This window comes from Chionomys nivalis, chromosome 12 (genome assembly GCF_950005125.1).
Source record: "Chionomys nivalis chromosome 12, mChiNiv1.1, whole genome shotgun sequence".
Lineage (NCBI taxonomy): Eukaryota > Metazoa > Chordata > Mammalia > Rodentia > Cricetidae > Chionomys > Chionomys nivalis.
The window spans coordinates 38,564,655-38,585,334 of record NC_080097.1 but is presented as its reverse complement, the minus strand read 5'-3'; the positions used below and the strand labels follow the sequence as shown (position 1 = coordinate 38,585,334).

The following is a 20,680-nucleotide window of genomic DNA, read 5'->3' as shown; positions in this document are numbered from 1 at the left end:
CCACCACACAGGGTCCTAAGGGTGCTGAGGGTCACAACTTGCCAAGGCCTCCAGGAGTGGGGTGGGTTATAGTTCTTGGCTTAATGTCTAAGGAACTTAGCCAAATAATCCTTCAAAAAAAAAATCTGTGGACTTTGCATCCTAACAATGACTCCATGTAGATTCATCAATTTTTATAAATTTTGGTAGGAGATGTTTATGAGTTTGGGCAAAGGTCTACAGGAACTCTGACTTTAAGCTCAATTTTGCTCTAAAGACTAAAGTGTGCCCCGCCTCAACCCCTTGCTTTTTTTCTATGGTAGCCTAGGTAAGTCCTTAAGTTCACAATCCTCCTGCCTCAGCCTCCTGAGTCCTAAAAATACAGAAATGTACCACCATACCTAGCTAAGTAGAAAGGAGAAAAAGTGCAGGGGTTGAAAAAGAAAGGGGGATTGAATAATAAGGAGGTTGACGAGGAAGGAGGAGAAAAAAAAAGAGGACAGGAAGCAGAAGAGGAAGTAGGAAGTTAAAAGAGTAAGGAGGTAGGAGGACGAGAAGAAGCCAAAACACCACACTGGGGATGGCTGGCCCCAGCCGACGCTGCCTTTATTGTGTCTCTGGGTGTAGGATGACCCTTTCTCTGCTGTTCCACAGGCATGCGCTAGGGGGGCGCTGAAGGTGAGGAGACAAAGAAGGTTGAGGGTCCGGCCTTGTGTGCTATGCTTGACTGATCTCAGTGTCTGCTGCCACGGCCTCAGACCCTGCTGGGCTTCTTGGGGTCTTTGTTGTTCTTGGCTGGCATGAAGGCATACAGCTCTTCAATAAGCATCTCCATCCGGGCTGTGACCTCAGTCACGGTGTCAATGACCAGGCGCTGCTGCAGTTTCAGCTTGTTGTTCTCCCACAGGGCCTTGTTCTCCTCTTGGAAGACGCGATGCTCCTCACGCAGGACGTGCAGAGCTCGGTTCTCCTCCTGCAGCAGCCGGTTCTCCTCCCTCAGGGCCTGCAGGGCCTGGTTCATCTCCCTCAGCAGCTGCAGAGACTGGGTGCTGTCACCTAGGTTGGGGGCGACCTTGCCCTCCTCCTCCCCAGAGGACCCAGATAAGTTGTTAACCATCTCCCTCAAAGCACGCAGTGTCTTAGAGTCCTCCTGTGTTGCAGGGGGCCCTTTGGGTTCCTCAAACGCGGCTGAGAGGCCTGGGCTCTGATCTGGGTGAGGCTCCTCTTTGGGTGAGGAGATGGTCTTGCTCTCCTCGGCAGCAGTGGCATTGTCTTCTGCCTGGGCCCAGTAGGCCTGCCTCTGTTCCAGCAACTGCTGGAGGGCCCGGTTCTCCTCTCGAATGAGTTGCAGGGTGTTCTCCATGCTACGCTGGGCTGGCAAGGTGACATTCTCTTTCTTCACCGCTTCCTGGGAGGCTGCGTCCTTGTGCAGCAGCGGCGCTGGGGACTGACTCTCCTCTTGGCCCAAAGTGACCTTGCGCTCCTCCCAAAAGACCTGCAGTATCTTGTTCTCCTTGCGGAGGGCCTTGTTCTCGTCCCTCAGGGCCCTGTTCTCATCCCGTAGGGACTTGTTCTCCTCTTGTAACACGTACTCCTTGGCCAGCCTCTTGTGGTGCAGTTTGTGGTGGAAAGAGGAGGAGGGGGAGAAATAAGGGGACTGTAGGCGGCAGCTCTCATTCACCCACCGCCCGTCCTGGAAGACAAACATCTCGTCGCTGAGCTGCACCCGGGGAGGGTTGTAGTCCAGTTCCAGGTCCGCCTGGGAGGTGGGGCGCTCCATGGGGTCAAAAGGCACAGAAGAGAAGCGGTTGAGTGGGTAGGAATGCTGGCTGACTACCCTGCGGCTCATCCGGGGCAAGGCGGCCTGCCGGGAGCATCGAGGGGTGCTGTACAAGTTGTGGAGCCTCAGGAAGGGCTCGTTGGTGCCCCTCTGTGGGAGAGAGCGGGGAAACAGTTAAAGGAGGCCACCTCCGGGATCCTCATAGGAAACTACAGCCAGCCTTTCTTAGTCTGGGTACGTTTCTTCTTGAACTAATGGATGGATACTTGAACCATGGTTCCTAGGGGAAATACTGGGCTAGCTTCCTATAAGGCTCTGGCCATAAAAATTCTCTCAATCGATCATTGTGTTTCTATTACAAGCCTATAACCCGCCTAAGCGGAGGTGGTGCAGGTAGGAACATAACCAGAGAACCTCGAGGCTACCCTGGTCTGCATAGCAAGTTCAGGACAACCAGAGGTAGAGAAAGACACTGTCATAAAGTAGAAACTAAAGGCATGGATTTTAGAATCAACCATTTAAAAACAAACAAACAAAACCTGTCCTTGCTACTTATCAGTTTTAAGAATTTGGGCAAGTTGTGTGACTTTCCATTTCTAAAATTTTAACTTGGGATAACCGCATCTCCCTGAAGAGGGTGTCAGATCCCTCGGAGCAAGGAATTGCAGGCATCCGCAGGCTGCTCAGCTGGTTATCTGGTTGCATGTGGTCTACACAATTCACTTAATTCTCACCACACTGGCAAATAAAATATTTTTCCAGCTCGAACATCCCTAACCTGAAGAATCTCACTTCCAAAGTGCTCCACATTCTGAAGCTTCCTGCTCATCCACGTGACGCCACAAGAGAAAAATTCCACACCTGCCTTTTGTGCAAAGACACAGGTGCACTAAAACAAGTGCACGAAATTATTATGATTTGTAGATGACATACAGATATAGATATGTATTTAATGTTTCTGCATGGGCTCCATCCCTGAGAACCTCTCTCCCTTCTATCTCCATGTAAATATTCAAATATTCTGAAATCTACCCCCCTTTTAGAAGCTGCCTCCTGCACATAGCATCCATGATGGGTGGCTTTAATCATCAATTTGACACGATCTAGAATCACCTGGGGGGAAGAATCTCAGTGAGGAATTATCTGGATTAGGATGTCCTGTGAAATACCTAGAAAGGGTTTTCTTTTTGAGGGATTTTCTTGCTTGGGTTAATTGATGTGGAAAGATCCAGACCATGGTGGGCCAGAACTCTCAAGGAGAAATCTTCTTAGATGGAGTTACTGGGGTTGCCAACATTCCCCCTAAAGAGTTTGGGAACAGGACTGGACAGAGAGCAGCCAGGCTTAGCTGACATGCACTGCTGTGGTCTGAATGTGTCCTTTATATTTCACGTGCTGGAACTTAATCCCAAAGGTGCATGCTAATGGTGTTTGAGAAGTGAGACCTTTGCAAGGTGGACTGGGTATGAGGGAACGGATGACCCCATTCATGGGTCAAGGGGCTATTGTCGGAACCTTCTACAAAGTGAGTTCTCTGTGGCTTGCTGTATCTCACCAAGCGATGCCCTCCACCATGTTGGGACACAACGGAAGGTCCTTGCCAGAAGATGACCAGCAGCTAGGATAGTGTCACGTCTTGCTCTTTATTCTGTGTGAGCTCTTTGGCCTTGGACACTTTGTTATAGCAACAGAAAACTGAGGAAGCAGCACTGAAGTTCCTCCCCTTCCATGAAAAACGTAGCTACTACCACCCAGGCGAGATGTCCACATGCTCCAAGAAAACCCAAGCCAGTCGAACAATTTTAAAGTGGCTGCTTTGCCAACACTGTTGAGGGTTAACGAGTAGGGGACGCTCAGCCGGTTGAAGTGCTTTTAATGCACGTGAACCTGAAGGGTACCAGGGTCCTAGAATGAAAAACCACAGTGCTAACTTTTAATGCTAACAGCTGAGTCCCACTGTCATAAAAGAAAAAACAAACAACAACAAAAAACCTCTCACCTCTCTAATGATATGCTAAATAGCTAAATACAGTGTTTGTTTTAATAAATGCTAACAGATGAAAAGATAATTCACAAGGTAAAAGTGATTGGTTTTGATAGACTTTTAATACTAACAGCAAAGAAAATAAAGAAGGTGCCAGAATAAAGATGATGCTAATTGACAGTCTCTCGTGCAATCTTGCTCCGAAGCTATTTCAGCTGGCGTTGCTGTGAGCCCAAGAGGAAGGAGAAAAAGGCAAAAGGAAAAGGAGTGGGCACTGGGAAGTGGCGCCAGAGGGCATTCTAATCCAGATGTATTCTGATCCAGATGTAGAACTCTCATTGATGACCTAAGACTAGTCTTTCATTGACAATCTAGCACTGAATGACTTAATGAAAGGCACGGAGAGCTCACTGGGAGGCTTGAATGCCTGGAAGAGTGAGTCTATGTGTAGAAGGGGATCAGTTGCTTGGACAGAAAATAACACTGTGACTCGCAAGCTAATGTGCTAGAAGAAAATAGATGTGAAAATGCTAGCGTTCAGCGTGAGGAAGAAAAATGCAAAATCAATAAGACCTGAAAAGACCTAAAGGCGATAAACTAGCAAATCATAGCCTTTGCAGTGTGACTAAGAACTCCAGCCACCCAATAGGGTTGGGAGCTGGGAGCCAGAGGTACTGTCATAATTCCCTTCCAAAGAGAATGAACTCAACTCAAAATGAAGCTACCTGGGGCAGAAACATACAGGCAGCCTGGGGGTTAGCGAGAACAGTTCAGGTGAGAGGAGAGGATGCAGAACTTCTAGAAGCAAGAGAAGAATTAGAGCTAAGACATCACCTGGCCCCACTAAGTACCAATGACAGGCATGACACTGACCTGGGTTCAATATCAGCTCTGTCCTTGTGACTCAGCCTCCCATTACCCAGAGCTGGGAAATCTCTGCTTTACACTTGTGTGGCCCTGTGGCCAGCACATGACACCGTCAACACTCCCTCAGTATCGTTCCTCACCTTGTTTCTCATAGCAATCCTGCTCCCTTACCCCCACTATCTCACCTGGGGAAGCACATGAGTGTACAGGCCTCTCTCACAACCCTACAAATAGGGTCAGTTAACATCATCTAGTGATCCATGCCTACCTCCCTACCCAAGACGACCAGTCTAGGGTATCCTGGCAGCTTGCCTGACTTGTGCCTGTAACCATCCTGGCAGAAATGAAGATATTCCAAAGAAATATTTTCCATCCTTCTAGATATCAGATGATTGAAACAATGGACCCCAAGATATTTCTCTAGTAGTCTTAGGTTTGGAGACGGTAAAGACTAAAGGCTGGTTGGTGCCAGTCATAGAGGAAGAGTATCTCTTCACAGAGTCGTGATAACTTCTCAGACCACCCTGCAGAAGAGACTGGGGATGACCCAATGATGCTGGGCTGGGCCACACCCAGACCAGTGCTGCTTAGCTACCTGAACCTCTGTGACTCTACTTAAACCCAAACTTCCTGTCCAAGATGGACTTGGAGGATCACTAGACCTCCTCATTACTCCTTCCAGGGTTGCCACATTGAAGAAATCTCCTCTTCCTGCTTTTCAACACCAGCTGATTGCTTAAGTGACCTATAGGTGACCGCTGACTAAGCCTGGCTGGCATACTCAAGGCCACATCCGGCCATGAAAGATCTCCAGGCAGCAGTGGCCCCTTCATTCCATAATCCCTCTGTCATCCGAGATCCAAGACCCAAGGTCCCACAGCACAGGAAGTAGGCCTGAGGGGACCAGAACAAACCCAAGACTTCTCAATCCACCTTTTCTCCTTGACTGCTAAGCTGGAGCTGGGAGCTAGGGACAGAAAGTCGTGCTGGGGGTAGATGGATCTTTCTAATCTTTTTATCACGTGACAGTAAGGAAAGGGTAGGGACTTTATGGTCAGAACTGACAGAGGGGAGGCCCATACTGAAGATGGTTAGTGTTCATGATCTAGGATCCTGGACTGAATAAAACAGGTTGATCTTCCACGATGTGAGGCAGTGGCCCCACCCCCGCAGCGTCTGCTTCACACTGGTCTTATCCCCTGAACCAAAAATCAAAATGAAGACTTCCTCCCTTAACTTGCGTCTTGCCGGGTCTTTGGTCACAACAATGCGAACAGTCATACCACTACTTTCAAATGTTATTCCCAACCCCTTTCTTACTCCCACATCTAGGCCAGGGGACAGTATCTCTTGTCTGCCCCTACGTGCCCAAGGAACCATGTCCACCCTCATTTTGTCTACTAGGGATCAGATCCAGTCAGGTTCCTTGTCCTTCTATAGCATGGCCAGGGCATAGTTAGCTAATGTTCTGGCTTAGCTTTCACGAGCTGAAAGAGACGTAACTAACAGTGGCTGCTCACCACAGTGCTGTAAGGGAAACAAATACCCAGGTTGTCCCCTTGTCCTGTAGTTTTGCCTCCTCCTGACCACACTTGCTGAGCTTGCTATAATCATACTAATACAGAACACCAGCTAGAGATCCCTCCTCTTTCATACGTACCTCCCTAGACCAAACTTTTGGGTAAATTACCTGTGCCTTGGGTCCCTCCATCCTACATTTCACCTCCACTGGCTGCATGACCCTGGTCTTCCAGTGAGCTCTTGGGTGACTCTGGAGAAAGCAAGGCCACCCCTTTGTGACATAGCCGCAGAAGGAACAGTTAACTAAAAGGGGTCTCCCCCCCCAAGACAGCTGCTGTGTGCAGGAGACCTGGAAACCACAAGTTGTAAGGGTTTTAACAATGGTTAAAAGAAACCTCAAAAGGCCTCAAAAGAAACAAGTGAATGTCCCTCCCCAGTAAATCATCTTTGACCTATAACAGGGCTTGATTCTCTTGAGGGCTGCAAATGGGCCACACGCTGGGGTCTCAACTCCTGTGTTTACTCTTAAGCATCCGGATTCAAGGTCAACTCTAGTTGTCCACAGATATCCAGAGTGGTTATATGCCACCATGCAGGGGAGGTGCTCCTTTGGTAAGGTTAGAGTTTTCTCACAACATTATCAAACCTTGAAAGGCTAGCACTGGAGAACCTGACCATCCAACCCAGTCCCCTCATTCAAGGCCAGAGGATCCCAAGGTCCAGAGAGTCGATGTATCTTCTCCTAGACACATAGCCAGGAAAAAAAAACAATATGACAAGAATTTGAGCAGCTGACTTCTCTGCTCATCCTGTAAGGTTTGGAAGCAGGGTTAGTCTAGCTAAAATTGGTTAAGTTCTATCCTCCCGTGATCGCCCCTACCTGAGGTAGAATCACATTGATTGGAATTTCTAGGCTTTCAGATCTGGTATCTCTCTTTCTTGTAAAATTAGGCCTGGAGTGCTGCGAAAAAGAAGAAAAAAAATTAGATTTCTCCTTCCCAACCCATCCTCAGGGTCTCAGTGGCTCACCTGAAATCCATAACTACTTTCTACACATTTATACCCTTTCTTACCAATTATATCCCTTATAAAACATCTCTGCCTAAAGGTATGTGTAGAAGGTACCTGCCCAGAAGTCTTACTGGTCACTGAACAAAAATCAAGACAGGGATTAACTGATATAAAAACCCTCTTGCAAGTCTTTAAAGCAGAGATCACTTCAGCTCTTCCTGGTTTTAGACTATTATTTCTGTGTCAAGTAAAAAGCCATACCAACGTGAGGTGCCAGGTATAGGTCCTATGCATAAACTGGTCGCCAAAACACTCGGAACATTCCAGAGGTGACATCACAGAACAATATGGTGCTTTTCTGAGCTCATGGTTTCCCTCTGAGCATCTCAGGTGGGAACAGGGCTTCTGTGGGAAGGAAGAATTGCCGCTGGCTGTGCTCGGGTGTCTAGCCCAGGTCAGTGTGACACACAGTAGCCCTAACACCAGCCTTTGTTTGGTCAGCCTCGCTGCCATGCACACCTCATTGCCAGGCTGGCTTGAAACTCTCTGTCTCCATTCAAAAGTGGCATCTGCTTCAACCATATTACTCAGGAAAGGAGAAACATTAACTGTCCAGACCTGGGGAGGTTTGGTACTACAGAGGGAGTCTTCAGTTCAGTCCCTCTCCAATACTAGGTGCATGGACTTAGTATCAGGTCCCAGAAGTTAGGGGCTCAGCCCTGCAAGATGACCTTTATTTCTGGTGCCAGTCCCAGACCAGGGCTACCTACACTCGTGACTGGTTAGCTGTGCAGGGGCTCCCTTGACCTGCTCCACGGGTTCAATAGTTGTCTCTCAGAACTCAGGAAAGTGCTTTACTTAGGATCACAGCTTTATTATGAAGCACTCAGCTTAGAAATGGCCGAATGATAGTGATGAAGGGTGGGGTACTGGAGGGTGATATTGGAAATCTTCAGGCCTTCTCTGGACTCATCCGTCTCCCAGCATCTTCACCAGTATCTGAATCCTGTTGTTTGTGGAGTTTCATTAGGTAGGCAAATTTAATTAAATCATTGTCCTTTGATCATTTAACTAAAGCCAAATCTTTCCTGCTTCCCCAAAGGGGGAAGTTTGCTGAAAATTCCAACCTTCGAATCACCTGATTGGTTCCTCTGGCAACCATCCCCATCCCCACCCACAACCCTGCCAAAGTCATGCAGCTACCATAAACTGATGTATGTTCCAATGAGGTCCTGTCAGGAAATCCCAAGGGTTTAAGGAGCCCTGTTCTGGTACAATTATACAATTAAGGCCACAACACCTGGTCCCTCCATCCTTAGTTCTGTCAATTCCATGACCTCCAGAGCCCTTCAAGAGAACTCTCTTGTGTTTCCAGAGTCCCAATTCCATGAGATTTTGGCCCCTTGGGGTAGGAAGAGAGTGATGACCCAAGATGAGCAGCCCCGGAGATGCTAGAACTGACCCCTTGAGTCCCTAACATCCAAATTACAAGCAAATCTTGTGAGTTCGAGACCAGCCTGGTCTACAGAGCTAGTTCCAGGACAGGCTCCAAAGCCACAGAGAAACCCTGTCTCGAAAAAAACCAAAAAGAAGAAAAAAGAAAAAAAAAAAGAAAATTTAAAGGTACAAAAGCTGAAAGCGACACCTAGAGAAAAATCCAAGTGACTGATTCCGTCGCCAAAAAATTTATGTCTACAAAGAAACTTCAAGGAAGTTGTTTAATTGTGTGTGTGTGTGTGTGTGTGTGTACATGAGATCAGACGACAACCTTGGGTGTCAACCCTCAGCTGCCATCCATCCCGTATTTTAAGACACTGGCCCAGAACTTGACCAATAGGTGAGGTGGGGCCAGTGAGCCCAGGGATCGGCCTGCATCCACCTTGCCAGCCCTGCCAGACAAGAGGGTGCCTCTTCTGCTTTGTTCTTTATGATTGACTCTTCCCTCTGCTTCTCATTCAGGTCTTTGGCATTCACTCTGACTGCTCCTCCATGCTCTTCTCCAACGTGCTGTCGAGCCAAGTCTGGTAGGAAACTGGGGTCCCAAAGGGAGACACATGGAGGGTGGCCAGGGCAGAAACTGGCACACGCTGGCAGAGGCCCAGGTGACTATGAATTCTGACAGTCACATGTGTGGGGGTATCGGAGAGGATAGTGGAGGGAGAAGAATCTCGGAAGTGAGGGGGTGACACTCTCACATCCCAGAAGAAGAGAGACCGCATGCTGGATGTCACCACATGTGACATTCAGACTTGAAGACCTCTGTGTACGGCCCTCACATAACTTTCCAAATGCCCAGATACTAAAAATTTCAACTCTTTCCTGAAATTGATCTGCCTCTTCACTTGACCCAAGAGAGAGGACTTTGATCCAAATGGTGACCAGTGCAGGGGCTAGAGAGACAGCTCAGTGCTTAAACACCCTGGCTGCTCTTCCAGAGGACCCAGGTTTGATTTCTAGCACTTGCGTGGTGGCTCACAACTGTCTCTAACTCTGGTTTCATACATACATACATACATACATACATACATACATACATACATACATACACTTATTGGTGTCTTGGGACTGTCCACTCCTCCTATCATGGTCCCTTTTTTTATTCAGTCAGCAGGGCTGACAAAAACACGCAGAAAGACACACAGATAGGCTACAATAAAGACAAATAGGAGTGGCCATCACACGGACTCAAACCGGGGGTGCCTGTGACATCTCACCTTGATCTGTACATGGAGATTTGGGCTGCACCTAGTCTTTCCTAAGTGTCCTTTCTAGAAGGTATCATAAGCAGACTCACCTCCAGAGGTGAAATCCAGGAGATTTTCTGGAATCTCCCACTTAGGGTGGAGGTGGTGGGGTCCTCTAGGAGTGCAGGACTTTCTGGGACCCTAGAATGTCTCAGGGTGTGCACCCCCTAGGAACTGTCTGTTCTCCACTGCTGCCCTAGAGGCAGTTTGGTAATCTGAAGGTGTCTCTAGAATGTTACAAATTAAGGAACACGCATGGACACTCTTATTTTTTGTTTGTTTGGTTTTGGTTTTTCCAGACTAGGTTTCTCTGTGTAACCACCCTGGCTATCCTGGAACTAGCTCTTGTAGACCAGGCTGGCCTAGAACTCAGAGATCCACCTGTCTCTGCTTCCCATGTGCTGGGATTAAAGGCCAGCCTGACTGGAATGATGGCTCAGCCTTTAAAGGCTAGCCAAAAATATAAGAGAGAACTGAATTTTCAGGGGAAGGATTTTTTTTTTGCAGATGTTTTTCTTACGTTTTGAAAATGTGTTTTTGAAATGGGCCTTCACTACATTACTTTGACTGACCTCAAAGCCCATATGTAACTTAGGCCAGCCTTGAAGTTACTGTCCTGCGTCAGCCGCTGAAGTGCTAGGGTCGCAGACATGTGTCACCACATCCATCACTGAAGCAACTGTTTTAAAGCCATGCGATTCTGGATGAGTAAGAAGGCTCAGTGGGTAACGGTGCCCGCTGCCAAGCCCGACCTTCTGAGTTTAACCACGTGGTGGATGGAGGGAAACAGGGCTCCTGTAAATTGTCCTCTGACCTTCATACAAATACACACATGCTGTGCCATGTCATGTCTTCACCCCCAGACAAATACATACATAAATGTAAAACACAATTTTAAATGCCATTTTATTTATCTCATTCGTTTATAATGCAAAAACACATATTTTTTAATCAAAAGGTAAATTATCAATTTTTCTCAGGTTCGTTGGCTACCAGCTCATGACAGAAAGGGGAGCAGAAGCAGCAACAAGGTTCAGATGGCCATGAGCGTGACAGAAAGAACTGGGAGCCAGTTTCAGAGAGACAGCTCATTTTATTGCTCCAGGGGTAAGGTATATAATAAGAGTTCTTAGGGTTACAGGTGGGACGGGCTGATTGGTCATGCCACAGCATCTAGTTATCATACAGATGGGAGGAAAGAGCCAGACTTGTGTGCTGAGTCATCCAGCGTCTGCAGGGAGCTCTGTGCAGGGTCATCCTCCAAACAAGGTCAGGATCTGAGCTTAGAGAGACTCTCCAAATAAGATTAGACAGAGGAGCGGAAGCCCCACGGGAGAAATGGAGTCCTCCATTTTGCACTGAGCTCAGAGAGCTATCTGGACATGGTGGACTGCAACCTGAACAGCAGGGTTCTCCAACACCTCCCCTGTTTTATTTTACAATGGAGAGGAGTCATTATAGGTTCTGAGAGCCTTATAAACTGTACTAGAGGGGTCCAGGGTCTAATAGTGGATCATAGTCTGATTGATGATAATTCTAGCAATAGTGGTAATCTGTCATGGGAGAAGTTGTACAAGGCAACGAGCAAGCAACAAAATAAAATACAGTGTAACTGGGGTCTAACAAGAGGTAGGAGCAAAGAAAAGGGGATATTGAACCAACCTAATTGTTCAGTGGGTTGGAATTGGTTTCCACATCATTTGATTTTTTTACATAAAAAGCAACATTCTTCTCCCAATACTACACAAGTGCCCCCATGTACAACAGTTATCAAATTCAGGGTCCAGATATTCTCATCTGTTGGAACCACACCAGTTAGATGTGCTTCCCATTCTTCACATGAGCCAAGCATCAGAGTAAGTTCAGTTTAGTTGACGTTCTGCGATAAGTACCTACCATCCCTAAAGAGGCTACTCAGAAAGATCTGAAGATCTAAATGGAAAGGTTTATTGTTGATGTGATATCCTCTGCGGGGCAGTGGTGGCACACACCTCTAATCCCAGGAGGTAGAGGCTGGTGGATCTCTGAGTACAAAGCCATCCTGGTCCACAGGGTGAGTTCCAGGACAGCCACAGCTACACAGAGAAACCCAGTTTCGAAAAAAAAAAAAAAAAGAAAGAAAGAAATATTACTGATTGTAATTTCTAAATCATAATAATCTGTGGTGGCGCAAATGAATGTAGACAGATTATATAGATATATACAGCTTTAATAAGGAAATAGACTTACAGGACCATAGGTTCCCGCGGAGCATTGGAAAAGCGGAGCAAAAGAAAAAAGGGGCTGCTGGGCTCACGCCCGGCAGATTTATCCGTAAACATTAGCCCGAGGCGAACACGCCCCCAATGGGTGGGGCTATGTCCCTACAATAATCAATATTCAAACTTATGCCCAAAGGATGCAAAAGATTCTGGTAAAGCTTCCCCGTGGAATTTCCACTTCTCCTCTTGTTACTCAGTTATTCTCGGTGGCTAGAAAGGTGAAGCTGTTGCACTAGATAATGACAGTGTGTGTGCAACTCTGCGAGCAACTAAAGATTACTGCTATATGCTTTGAAAAGAGGAAACTCACACAGTAAAAGAATCTCAACTTAAAAAATACTCATTAGAGGATTTCTGACCCAAAATCAAAGCCCACCTAAATGTTCTAGAAAAATATTTTAGACAAAGCATCTTGAAGTTCTCATCACCGTCAGACCTGGCCATTTCGTGCAGACTGAGGGCAATGCATGCATCGATCAATGAAGATATTTTCCAGAACCATTTTCAGATTGCCCTCTTCATTGGATATGCTTCTTTCAAAAACTCTTAGTTGCTCATTGTTAAGCCACCATCTCTAGCAAGAAGAAGAAGAAAAAGAAAAAAAAAAAAAGACTGTTTTCTTTCTTTTCAAATGGTTCCAAGATAACACACTGTAAACAGCCACTTGCCACCACAAAGGCCAGCAAATGAGATGACTGCAAAACTCTCAGTGGCACCAGAGACTTCCAGATCATTCTCTGTATCAATACAAAAGAGACGCTCAAATTTCATGCAACCCTGTTACTTTTTAAGAGCAGGTCGGCTCCATTTGCATGGTGCTCTGGTGTGTTATCCATTTCCTGCCGCGACTTCTCTGTGAACAGACATAAATCTCTATAACTCTAAATAAATAAATGCCGGGCAAATAAATTTCCCGCACGACACTACCCCCATGCCTCCAGCATCCTCTTTTAATTCTAGCCAAAGCAGCTACTCCATCAAATGCTATCTCCAACCACTGCCCCTCTGCGAATCATCTCTAGTAGAGATGTTATTTACAATTGAGAGCATATTTCTCCTGGCACACTTTCTATAGCTCATTCATAAATTTGTACATTTTTAGTGTCAGAGCAGAAGCTGCATTTATATTTCAGTCAACAGTACAGCCACCACTTCCTGGTTTATTTCCATCGCTCATTCCTTTCCAGTTTTCTCCGCATCCACCAGCAAAAAAAAAAACCTTTGTAGTAAAGGATGAGAATTCACTCCATTCAATCATTCGGGAACGGCTTATTGAGGACCTTGAATGAGCCAGCCACTGTCTGAGGAAGTAATGAACAAAATTAAATTTTTATAAAGCTACACTCCTATAAAGAAAGGCCAATGATAGACAAGGTCTAGAAATCAAATACAAATTAGTCTGTAGAATCTGCTGAGGATTGCTTCCAGGACACAAATGCCTTGCTTGCTTAATCAAGATAATCAAAAATAGTAGCTTATGAAATAAAAATGAACACAAAATGAAATAGTGTGTGACTTAATCTACCCATATCTTTTATGGTTCAATCATCTTTGAGTTATTTATAATATTCACCAGACAATGGAAATAGTGATTAGATTAGATTGTTTAGGGGATGGCAAAAAAAAAATCTGTACACTGTCAGTGCTCACTCAAATTTTTCCAAATGTGTTGCTCTGTGTCTCTTGAGTCCACAAATATGGAACCAGTATAGGTGGAGGACCAACTTTATATGGCACAAATGTATCCCCACAGGCAAATTCATCCGCCTCCTGAGACAGTGGTGAGACGGTGGTTCTAGGCAGTGAAGAGGCCTCTGAGCATGTGAGTGGATTGTCTGACCTCTGAGAAGAGGCTGCCAACAGACAAGGAAGTAGGAGGAAGTCTCCGAAACAGAAGCCTTACAGAATTGACTAGACCACAGAAGCTAGTCCACCTGGAAGCAGAGTGAGGGGTAGGGAAGAGTCAGAGGGTAGAGGGCTAAAGGCAGCCCAGGGAGGTGACAGAGGACTGTGAAGGTAGGGATTGTGGCTTTTATCCTGAAAGGCAATGGGAAGTCACTGGAAGGTGTGCATTGGACATGGTATGACTTTACTTAGGTAGAAAAGGACTTTTCCGGCCTCAGTGGAGAGTAGGCAGCAAAAGGTAAGGCAGGAGCAAAGGAGCAGTTCCAGTTGTCTGGACTAGACATGAGTGCACTACTGAGGTCAGAGGACCTGATAATCAGGTCTGGGTATATTTTGATGCAGAACCAGTGAGACTTGCTAGAAGTTTCGTTGTGGGGTAAGAGAGAAGGCAGATAGAGGGCTACACAGTTCTAATGTGAGCACTGGAGAAAGGTCAATTCTTGGAGTGGGGTGGGGCCTGGGAGGGAGGTGAAGGCATGGAGATGCAGAATTCAGTTTGGACATGGAAAGACTAGAGACCAGACTGAGTATCGGAGCCAAGCAAAGAGTCCCTTGCAAGAGTCTGGAGTTACAGGAAGGTGCTTGGAATGGAAATATCAATTTAGGATTTGTTAGTGTTCAAATGGGATTTTTCCATTCTTCATTTCACGTGTGTTTATTGTGGTAGCAAGAACTGGTATTCCTCTGGACAAATGCCACTCTTTTTCCCCACTACTAAGTAACAAACCCAAAAAAGGCTTTGAAGCACAAATTCCCATTAAATTTATTGACATTTTAAAATACTGCATTGTGCATGATTTAGATGACTAAAAGATATAGCATACCTTTTTATAACCTTTTTAAAAAATGATGACTTCAAATTCTTATTAGCGAGTATCCCAAGATAACACAGTTAGGTGAGGTTCTTCGTTGCAGAATGTAGAGATAAATCTGTATTTGTACAATACCGAGCAACTTCATTGTAAAAGAGAATGTTCCGGATGAGACGCTGCCACTGTGGCCTTTGCTTTGTCCATTTCACTTCCCTTGCGATTACATCCTACCCACCATCTCTTCTCGGAGATTGTAAGCCACATGTCCATTCTGGGATAAGGAGTCTAGCAAAGACCAGACAATATCATTTCTAAATCTGCTTTATCTAGCACAAATAACTGCCACCTATCAGCACAATGCTCAGAAAGAGGTCCTACTCAGTCCTTGCAGAATCTGCTTTTTATGAGGACACTCCCCCATCAAACAGGGACACTCCTGAGACCACTCGAAGATGCTCGTGTCTGTCTTTGAGCTGTGGGTTCACAGAGTTCAGTTTCCATGTATTTTGGTTTGTTTTGGGGGAAAAAAATCAATGGAAAATAGTGCTGGTGAGATGCCTCGCTACTTAAGAGTACAGGCTGTTTATGCATAGGAGCTGAGTTCAGTTCCCAGCAAGCACAATTATCCACAACTTCAGTTTCAGGATATCTGATGTCCTCCTCTAACTTTAGAGGGCACTGGACACACCCGTGGTACACAGACATGCATGGACAGAATACTCACATGCATTTTAAAAATGGAAAAATAAATCTAATTAATGATGTGGGATGTCTTTCTGTACATATGTTTCTTTTATTGGTTGATGAATAAAGCTATTTCAGCCAGTGGCTGCCGCAGGAGAAAGATTCCAAAACACTACCAGTAAGACAGTCTCGTGGCAATACATAGATTAATAGAAATTTAAGATGTAAGAGCTAGCTAAGAATACACCTGACCCATTGGCCAAACAGTGTTGTCATTAATACAGTTTCTGTGTGATTATTTGGGTCTGGGTGGCTGGGAAATGAAAGCACAGTATCCATTTACAAATGGTACCCAACGTGAGGCTCAAACCCACGACCCTGAGATTAAAAGTCTCATGCTCTATGAAATTAGAATCATGTTCTCTTCCCACACTCGATGGAGTGCTTTGTACACACGTCCTTTGAGAAACTCTACTCACAAACTGCTTTGATGGAGGCCCTTTCACTGGTAAAGGAAGAAACAAATGAGGCTGCCATCGAGTCAAATAGGAATGGGCCCCAGCCTCTGAACCAACAGAATCCCACCCACGGGACAAAGACCAAGTCAACATTTAAAACTTAAAGATGAAAACATTCAAAAGCCAAAGTTGTCCAAATTGAAGACTTGTCTTGGGGGCTATTTAAAAATTAAAACTGCAAATTTTCTCCTCTGAAGCAACTGGTATTATGTTTTATGGTTTTTGCTGTTGTTTTATGTTCTCCAAGGACTGGGGAGATAGTTCAGTGGATAAAGTGCTCGCGTGCAAGGTCTAGAGTTAAAATCCCTAGAGCCCATGTGAAAGAAGAGTAGACTTGTTGAACAGCCTGTAACCCCAGCACCCAGGGCATAGAGAACCCCAGAGCAAGCTGACAGCTAGAATAACCACAACTGGCAAACTCTGGGTTCAGCAGAGAGACCCTCTCTCCATATATAAGGTGGAGAACAATCCAGGAGGAATCTCAATGTCAACTCTGTATGCACAAAAATCCAAACTTGATGACCCCTTGAAGGAAGCAGCGGCACTCCATCACTGAAGCATACTGCCCAGCAACTTACCAGAAATTAGATAAACACTAGACCCATGTGTCTAGGTGACTCTGCCCTGTAAAGCAGAATTTGTTGGACTCGAATTAGTAACACTGCAGTGAATGGCTCAGGGCCAACTGCCAATCATGCTTCTGCTCAGCCTCTGTGGAATTATGGAGCAACTTGCAACAAACCCAAATGTGGGCTTGAAACTGAAATAGAAAATGAGAAACGGTCTACATATTTTTCCAAGAAGCAAAGACATAATTTGTTTAGAAGTCTCCCCGAGGGGGAAAGGAAGCTTCCAGAACCCACTGGATGACAATGAAATGGCTTCATGCTTTCCCCTGCCATAACCTCACCTCCTCAAGAGATCTTCAAGGTCTTATCACTCAGGCCTGGGAGAGCTGGAGCTACTCAGTAGGCTGGGCAGGTCAACTTTGAAGAGAATGACTAAGCCATTCAAGCCAGTCCTTCTCCTAGCTTGGTGTGTGTGTGTGTGTGTGTGTGTGTGCGTATGTGTGTGTGTGCATGTGTGTGTGTGATGTCTATGGGTGTTTTGCATGTATGTCTGTATACTATATGGTATTTGGTGCCAATGGAGGCCAGAAGAAAATGTCAGATCTCTTGAAACTAGAGTTATAAATGCTTGTGAGCCACCATATGGGTGCTGGGAATCCAATCTTGGGCCTCTAGAAGAACAATCTGCACTCTTAACCACTAAGCCATCTCTCTAACCCTTTAGCTATAAATTTTGCATATGTTTCATTTATTTATTTATTTATTATGTACACAGTGTTCAGCCTCCATGCATGCAGGCCAGAAGAGGGCACCAGATCTCACTACAGATGGTTGTGAGCCACCATGTGGTTGCTGGGAATTGAATTCAGGACCTCTGGAAGAGCAGTCCATGCTCTTAACCTCTGAGCCATCTCTCCAGCCCTTGCATAAAAACTAAAATAGCTTTTGACTGGACCATATCTCTTCCATCAGACAGCCAGATGGGCTGTCCATGGGCTATGACGCTGGCCTGCCATTACCCTTTAGCTTCCAAATCAGTCAGTCACCTGAAGCCCTGAAACAAGTTAAGAAGGTGGGAAGAGAGTAAGCAATATATAGGATCACCCAATTTTATAAGATATTCAATGACCTTAAAGATGTCAAGGGAGGTCACAGAACCCCTTCTCAACACAGAATCAAGCCCGACAGAATCCAATCACTTAAGAACCCTCTATATAGTAATTGCATTCTGAACAATTATAGTATCCTCACTGAGAACGCTCTTACCAGAGAAAGAACTGTGGCCTCAAGGATTAACCCTGACGACAGCTGAGCCTCAGAACAAGATTTAAACATTGATCAGTATTGTCCTTTTACCCTGAGCGGAAAAATGCAAATAATCACTCCCAAAGAAAGACGCGATTCCTTGGAAACCCTCACACGAAGCCAGACTCTCAACCCATGCCCCACCATAGTGCCAGTGGCTAAGCCAGACTATATTAGCAAGAGGACTGTTGGTGGCAATAATGTCATTTGGATATTTCATTTAAAGATCATCCTTCCCATTATGATCCTTGAAGCAAATCCAAGAAGCAGGGGAATAACCCTGATAGCCTGTGCTTGAGAATCTGAACATCAGACATGTCTATTAATCTAATACACTAAAATTCACAAGCTCCCGGGAGTCCTCACGGTACTCTTAAAATTAAAATTCCTTTCCGTGAAACTCCTTTCACCTACATCATTAAGGAAAATTCCATTTTAACTCGGCTCGTCCCAGAGAGGCCATGAAGGAAAGTGTTGGGTCTAGGAATACAAGGTTTTACACACACCAAGACTCCGAGAAGCAGCACAAGGAAGGTCCAACCCGACCCTGACATTGGCCTGCTCCTGCAGGCTCTGAGTCCAGCAACTGCCCGTTTTCTTACATAATAAAACAGAAGAAACAGCTCAATCTGTCCAATCTCGTGCCACATCTAAAACCCATACCGCTTTCTGCAAAAGTGCTTTCCCAGTCAGTGCACACACCCAGGCTTAACGAAATTCTGAGAAGAGAGTGGAAAGATGGCTCAGTCAGTAAAGTACTCGCCTCCCAGACACAAGGACCTGAGTTTGATTCTATATCGAACATATGAGAACCCACATGAGAAATCAGGGCTTGGTGTTGTGCACTTGTAGCCCGATGGTTAGTGAGACAAATGGGGTTGGGGGAAGGTTCTGGGCCAAGGAGAGACCCTGTTTCAAAATAAGGTGAAGAACATTCCTAAAGGGTGACACTAAGGTTGTACTCTGACCTCCACATGCATGTGCACACACACACACACAGGAAGTAGGTGGCAATGAAAGTATTACTTATTTTCTTGCACAGTGTATTCATTAGATTTTTTTGTTGCTGTTGTTAACTTGACACAAAATAGTCACCTTGGAAATCAATTGAGAAATTACCTCCATCAGATTGGTCTATGGGGCATTTTCTTGTTGCTGATATATGCAGGAGGGCCCAACCCACTTTGGGCAGAAGGACCTAAGGTGTATACGAAAAGTGGTTGGGTGAGTCAGTACACAGCATTCCTCTGGGGTCTCTGCTTCAGTTTGCCTTGAGCTCCTGCCCTCGGCTTCCCTTAGCAACGGAGTGTGTGCTGTAAGATGAAATAAGCCCTTTCCTTCTCAAGTTGCTTTTGGTCAGTGTTTTATCGTAGCAGCACAGAAGCAAGCTGGTAAATACGGGTGAGGTAACCAAAAGGCTGTGTTTGACCGCAGACATTGGAACTGGAAAGGGTACGTTGATCTATACAGTGGATGGATTGGCGTGACTGGACTCCTGGGGCCTGTTCATTGGCAGGCTATTAATCTTCCATGTAGCCTTGAGTCAGAGCTTTTAAATGCCTCCTGCCAATTTCTTGGCATGAAGAACAGAAATGAAATATGCCTCTCTATCAGAGCGAAAACTCTTTTCTGTTGCTGTATCCCACGGTAGCCAATATTTGCGTCCCTCTTTGCGATAAAATGTTTCTTGCAATGAGTGAGAGACCAAATGGTTGTCAAGGGCACTTAAGTTTCTCGCAGAGAGTGGGTTTTAAAAGCACTCACACGCAGGGGCTGGAAGGTCAGGTGCTGAAGAACAGTTCTCCTTTTTTATAACAAGAAGGTTGGCTTTGGCGGATTAACAATCCTTTCTTCTTAATCCCTATTAACTGTCCATGACCCATCTCTTCTGCCAGGAATCTCCTGCATTTACCTCTATGGCAAAGGCAGTGTCTTGGGGTCACTATTGCTGTGATGAAACACAATGGCCAAAGCAACTTGGGAAGGGCAGGGCTTTTTCAGGTAACAGTCCATCACTGAAGGAAGTCAAGTCAGGAACTCCGACAGAGCAGGAACCTGGAGGCAGGAGCTGATACAGAGGCCATAGAGGGGTACTGCTCACTGGCTTGCTCCTCATGGCTTGCTCAGTCTGCTTTCTTTTTCTTTCTCTCTTTTCCTTTTTTCATTCTTTCTCTCTTTTTTATTTTCTTTGAAACAGGGTTTCTCTGTGTAGCTCTGGCTGTCCTTGAACTCCCTTCATAGACCAGGCTGACCTTGAACTCAGAGATCCACCTACCTCTGCCTCCCAAGTGCTGCTATTAAAGCTGTGCCCCACCCTGCTGGCTTCAGCCTGCTTTCTTACAGAACCCAGGTCCACCAACCCAAGATAGAACCACCCACAAAGGGATAGGCCCCTCCTGCATGGATCATTAATTAAGAAAATGCCCTTCAGCTGGATCTTGTGGGGGCATTCTCTCAATTGATGTTCCCTCCTTTCAGCTAACTCTGGTTTGGGTCAAGCTGACATAAGACTAGCCAGTACAGGCCATCGGCAGACATGTTGTCCCTCCACAGCTTAAGGACACCACTGGAAAGTAACTGGCCGGAGACTGTGTTCTCCAGTCCCTGTGAGCTGGGCTGAGGTCATGAGACTGACTTCCAGCCAAAGCAATGTCCGTAGAGATGACAGACACCCCAGCACCACCTCCTCAGGGAGACACAGGAACTGAAGATGACTGACGCTCAGTGGAGGGACCCCTGC

The 20,680-nt window shown here is 45.8% G+C and overlaps 1 protein-coding gene across 3 annotated transcripts; it reads right to left on the bottom strand.

Moving 5' to 3' along the window:
• Positions 1-733: 733 nt before the first annotated feature.
• On the bottom strand, positions 734-7,478 carry Cby2 (chibby family member 2). 3 transcript variants are annotated; one of them, XM_057786743.1, is made up of 3 exons: positions 7,404-7,478; positions 7,012-7,092; positions 734-1,909 (listed from the first exon to the last, which is right to left on the bottom strand). In XM_057786743.1, exons 1-3 carry the CDS (start codon positions 7,476-7,478, stop codon positions 734-736), a joined length of 1,332 nt encoding a protein of 443 aa, XP_057642726.1. The 3 variants fall into 3 exon arrangements, with proteins under 3 accessions (XP_057642726.1, XP_057642727.1, XP_057642728.1); XM_057786744.1 differs by lacking the exon at positions 7,012-7,092; XM_057786745.1 differs by lacking the exons at positions 7,012-7,092; positions 7,404-7,478 and adding an exon at positions 6,301-6,348.
• Positions 7,479-20,680: the final 13,202 nt, after the last annotated feature.

Excerpts from the sequence above, each read along its gene's own strand:
- Cby2 (XM_057786743.1), bottom strand. The coding sequence starts at position 7,478 with ATGTCACCTCTGGAATGTTCCGAGTGTTTTGGCGACCAGTTTATGCAT. Across the intron at positions 7,093-7,403 it reads ATACCTGGCACCTCACGTTG|CACTCCAGGCCTAATTTTAC; the intron begins GTATGGCTTTTT and ends TCTTTTTCGCAG. Across the intron at positions 1,910-7,011 it reads TCAATGTGATTCTACCTCAG|AGGGGCACCAACGAGCCCTT; the intron begins GTAGGGGCGATC and ends TCTCTCCCACAG.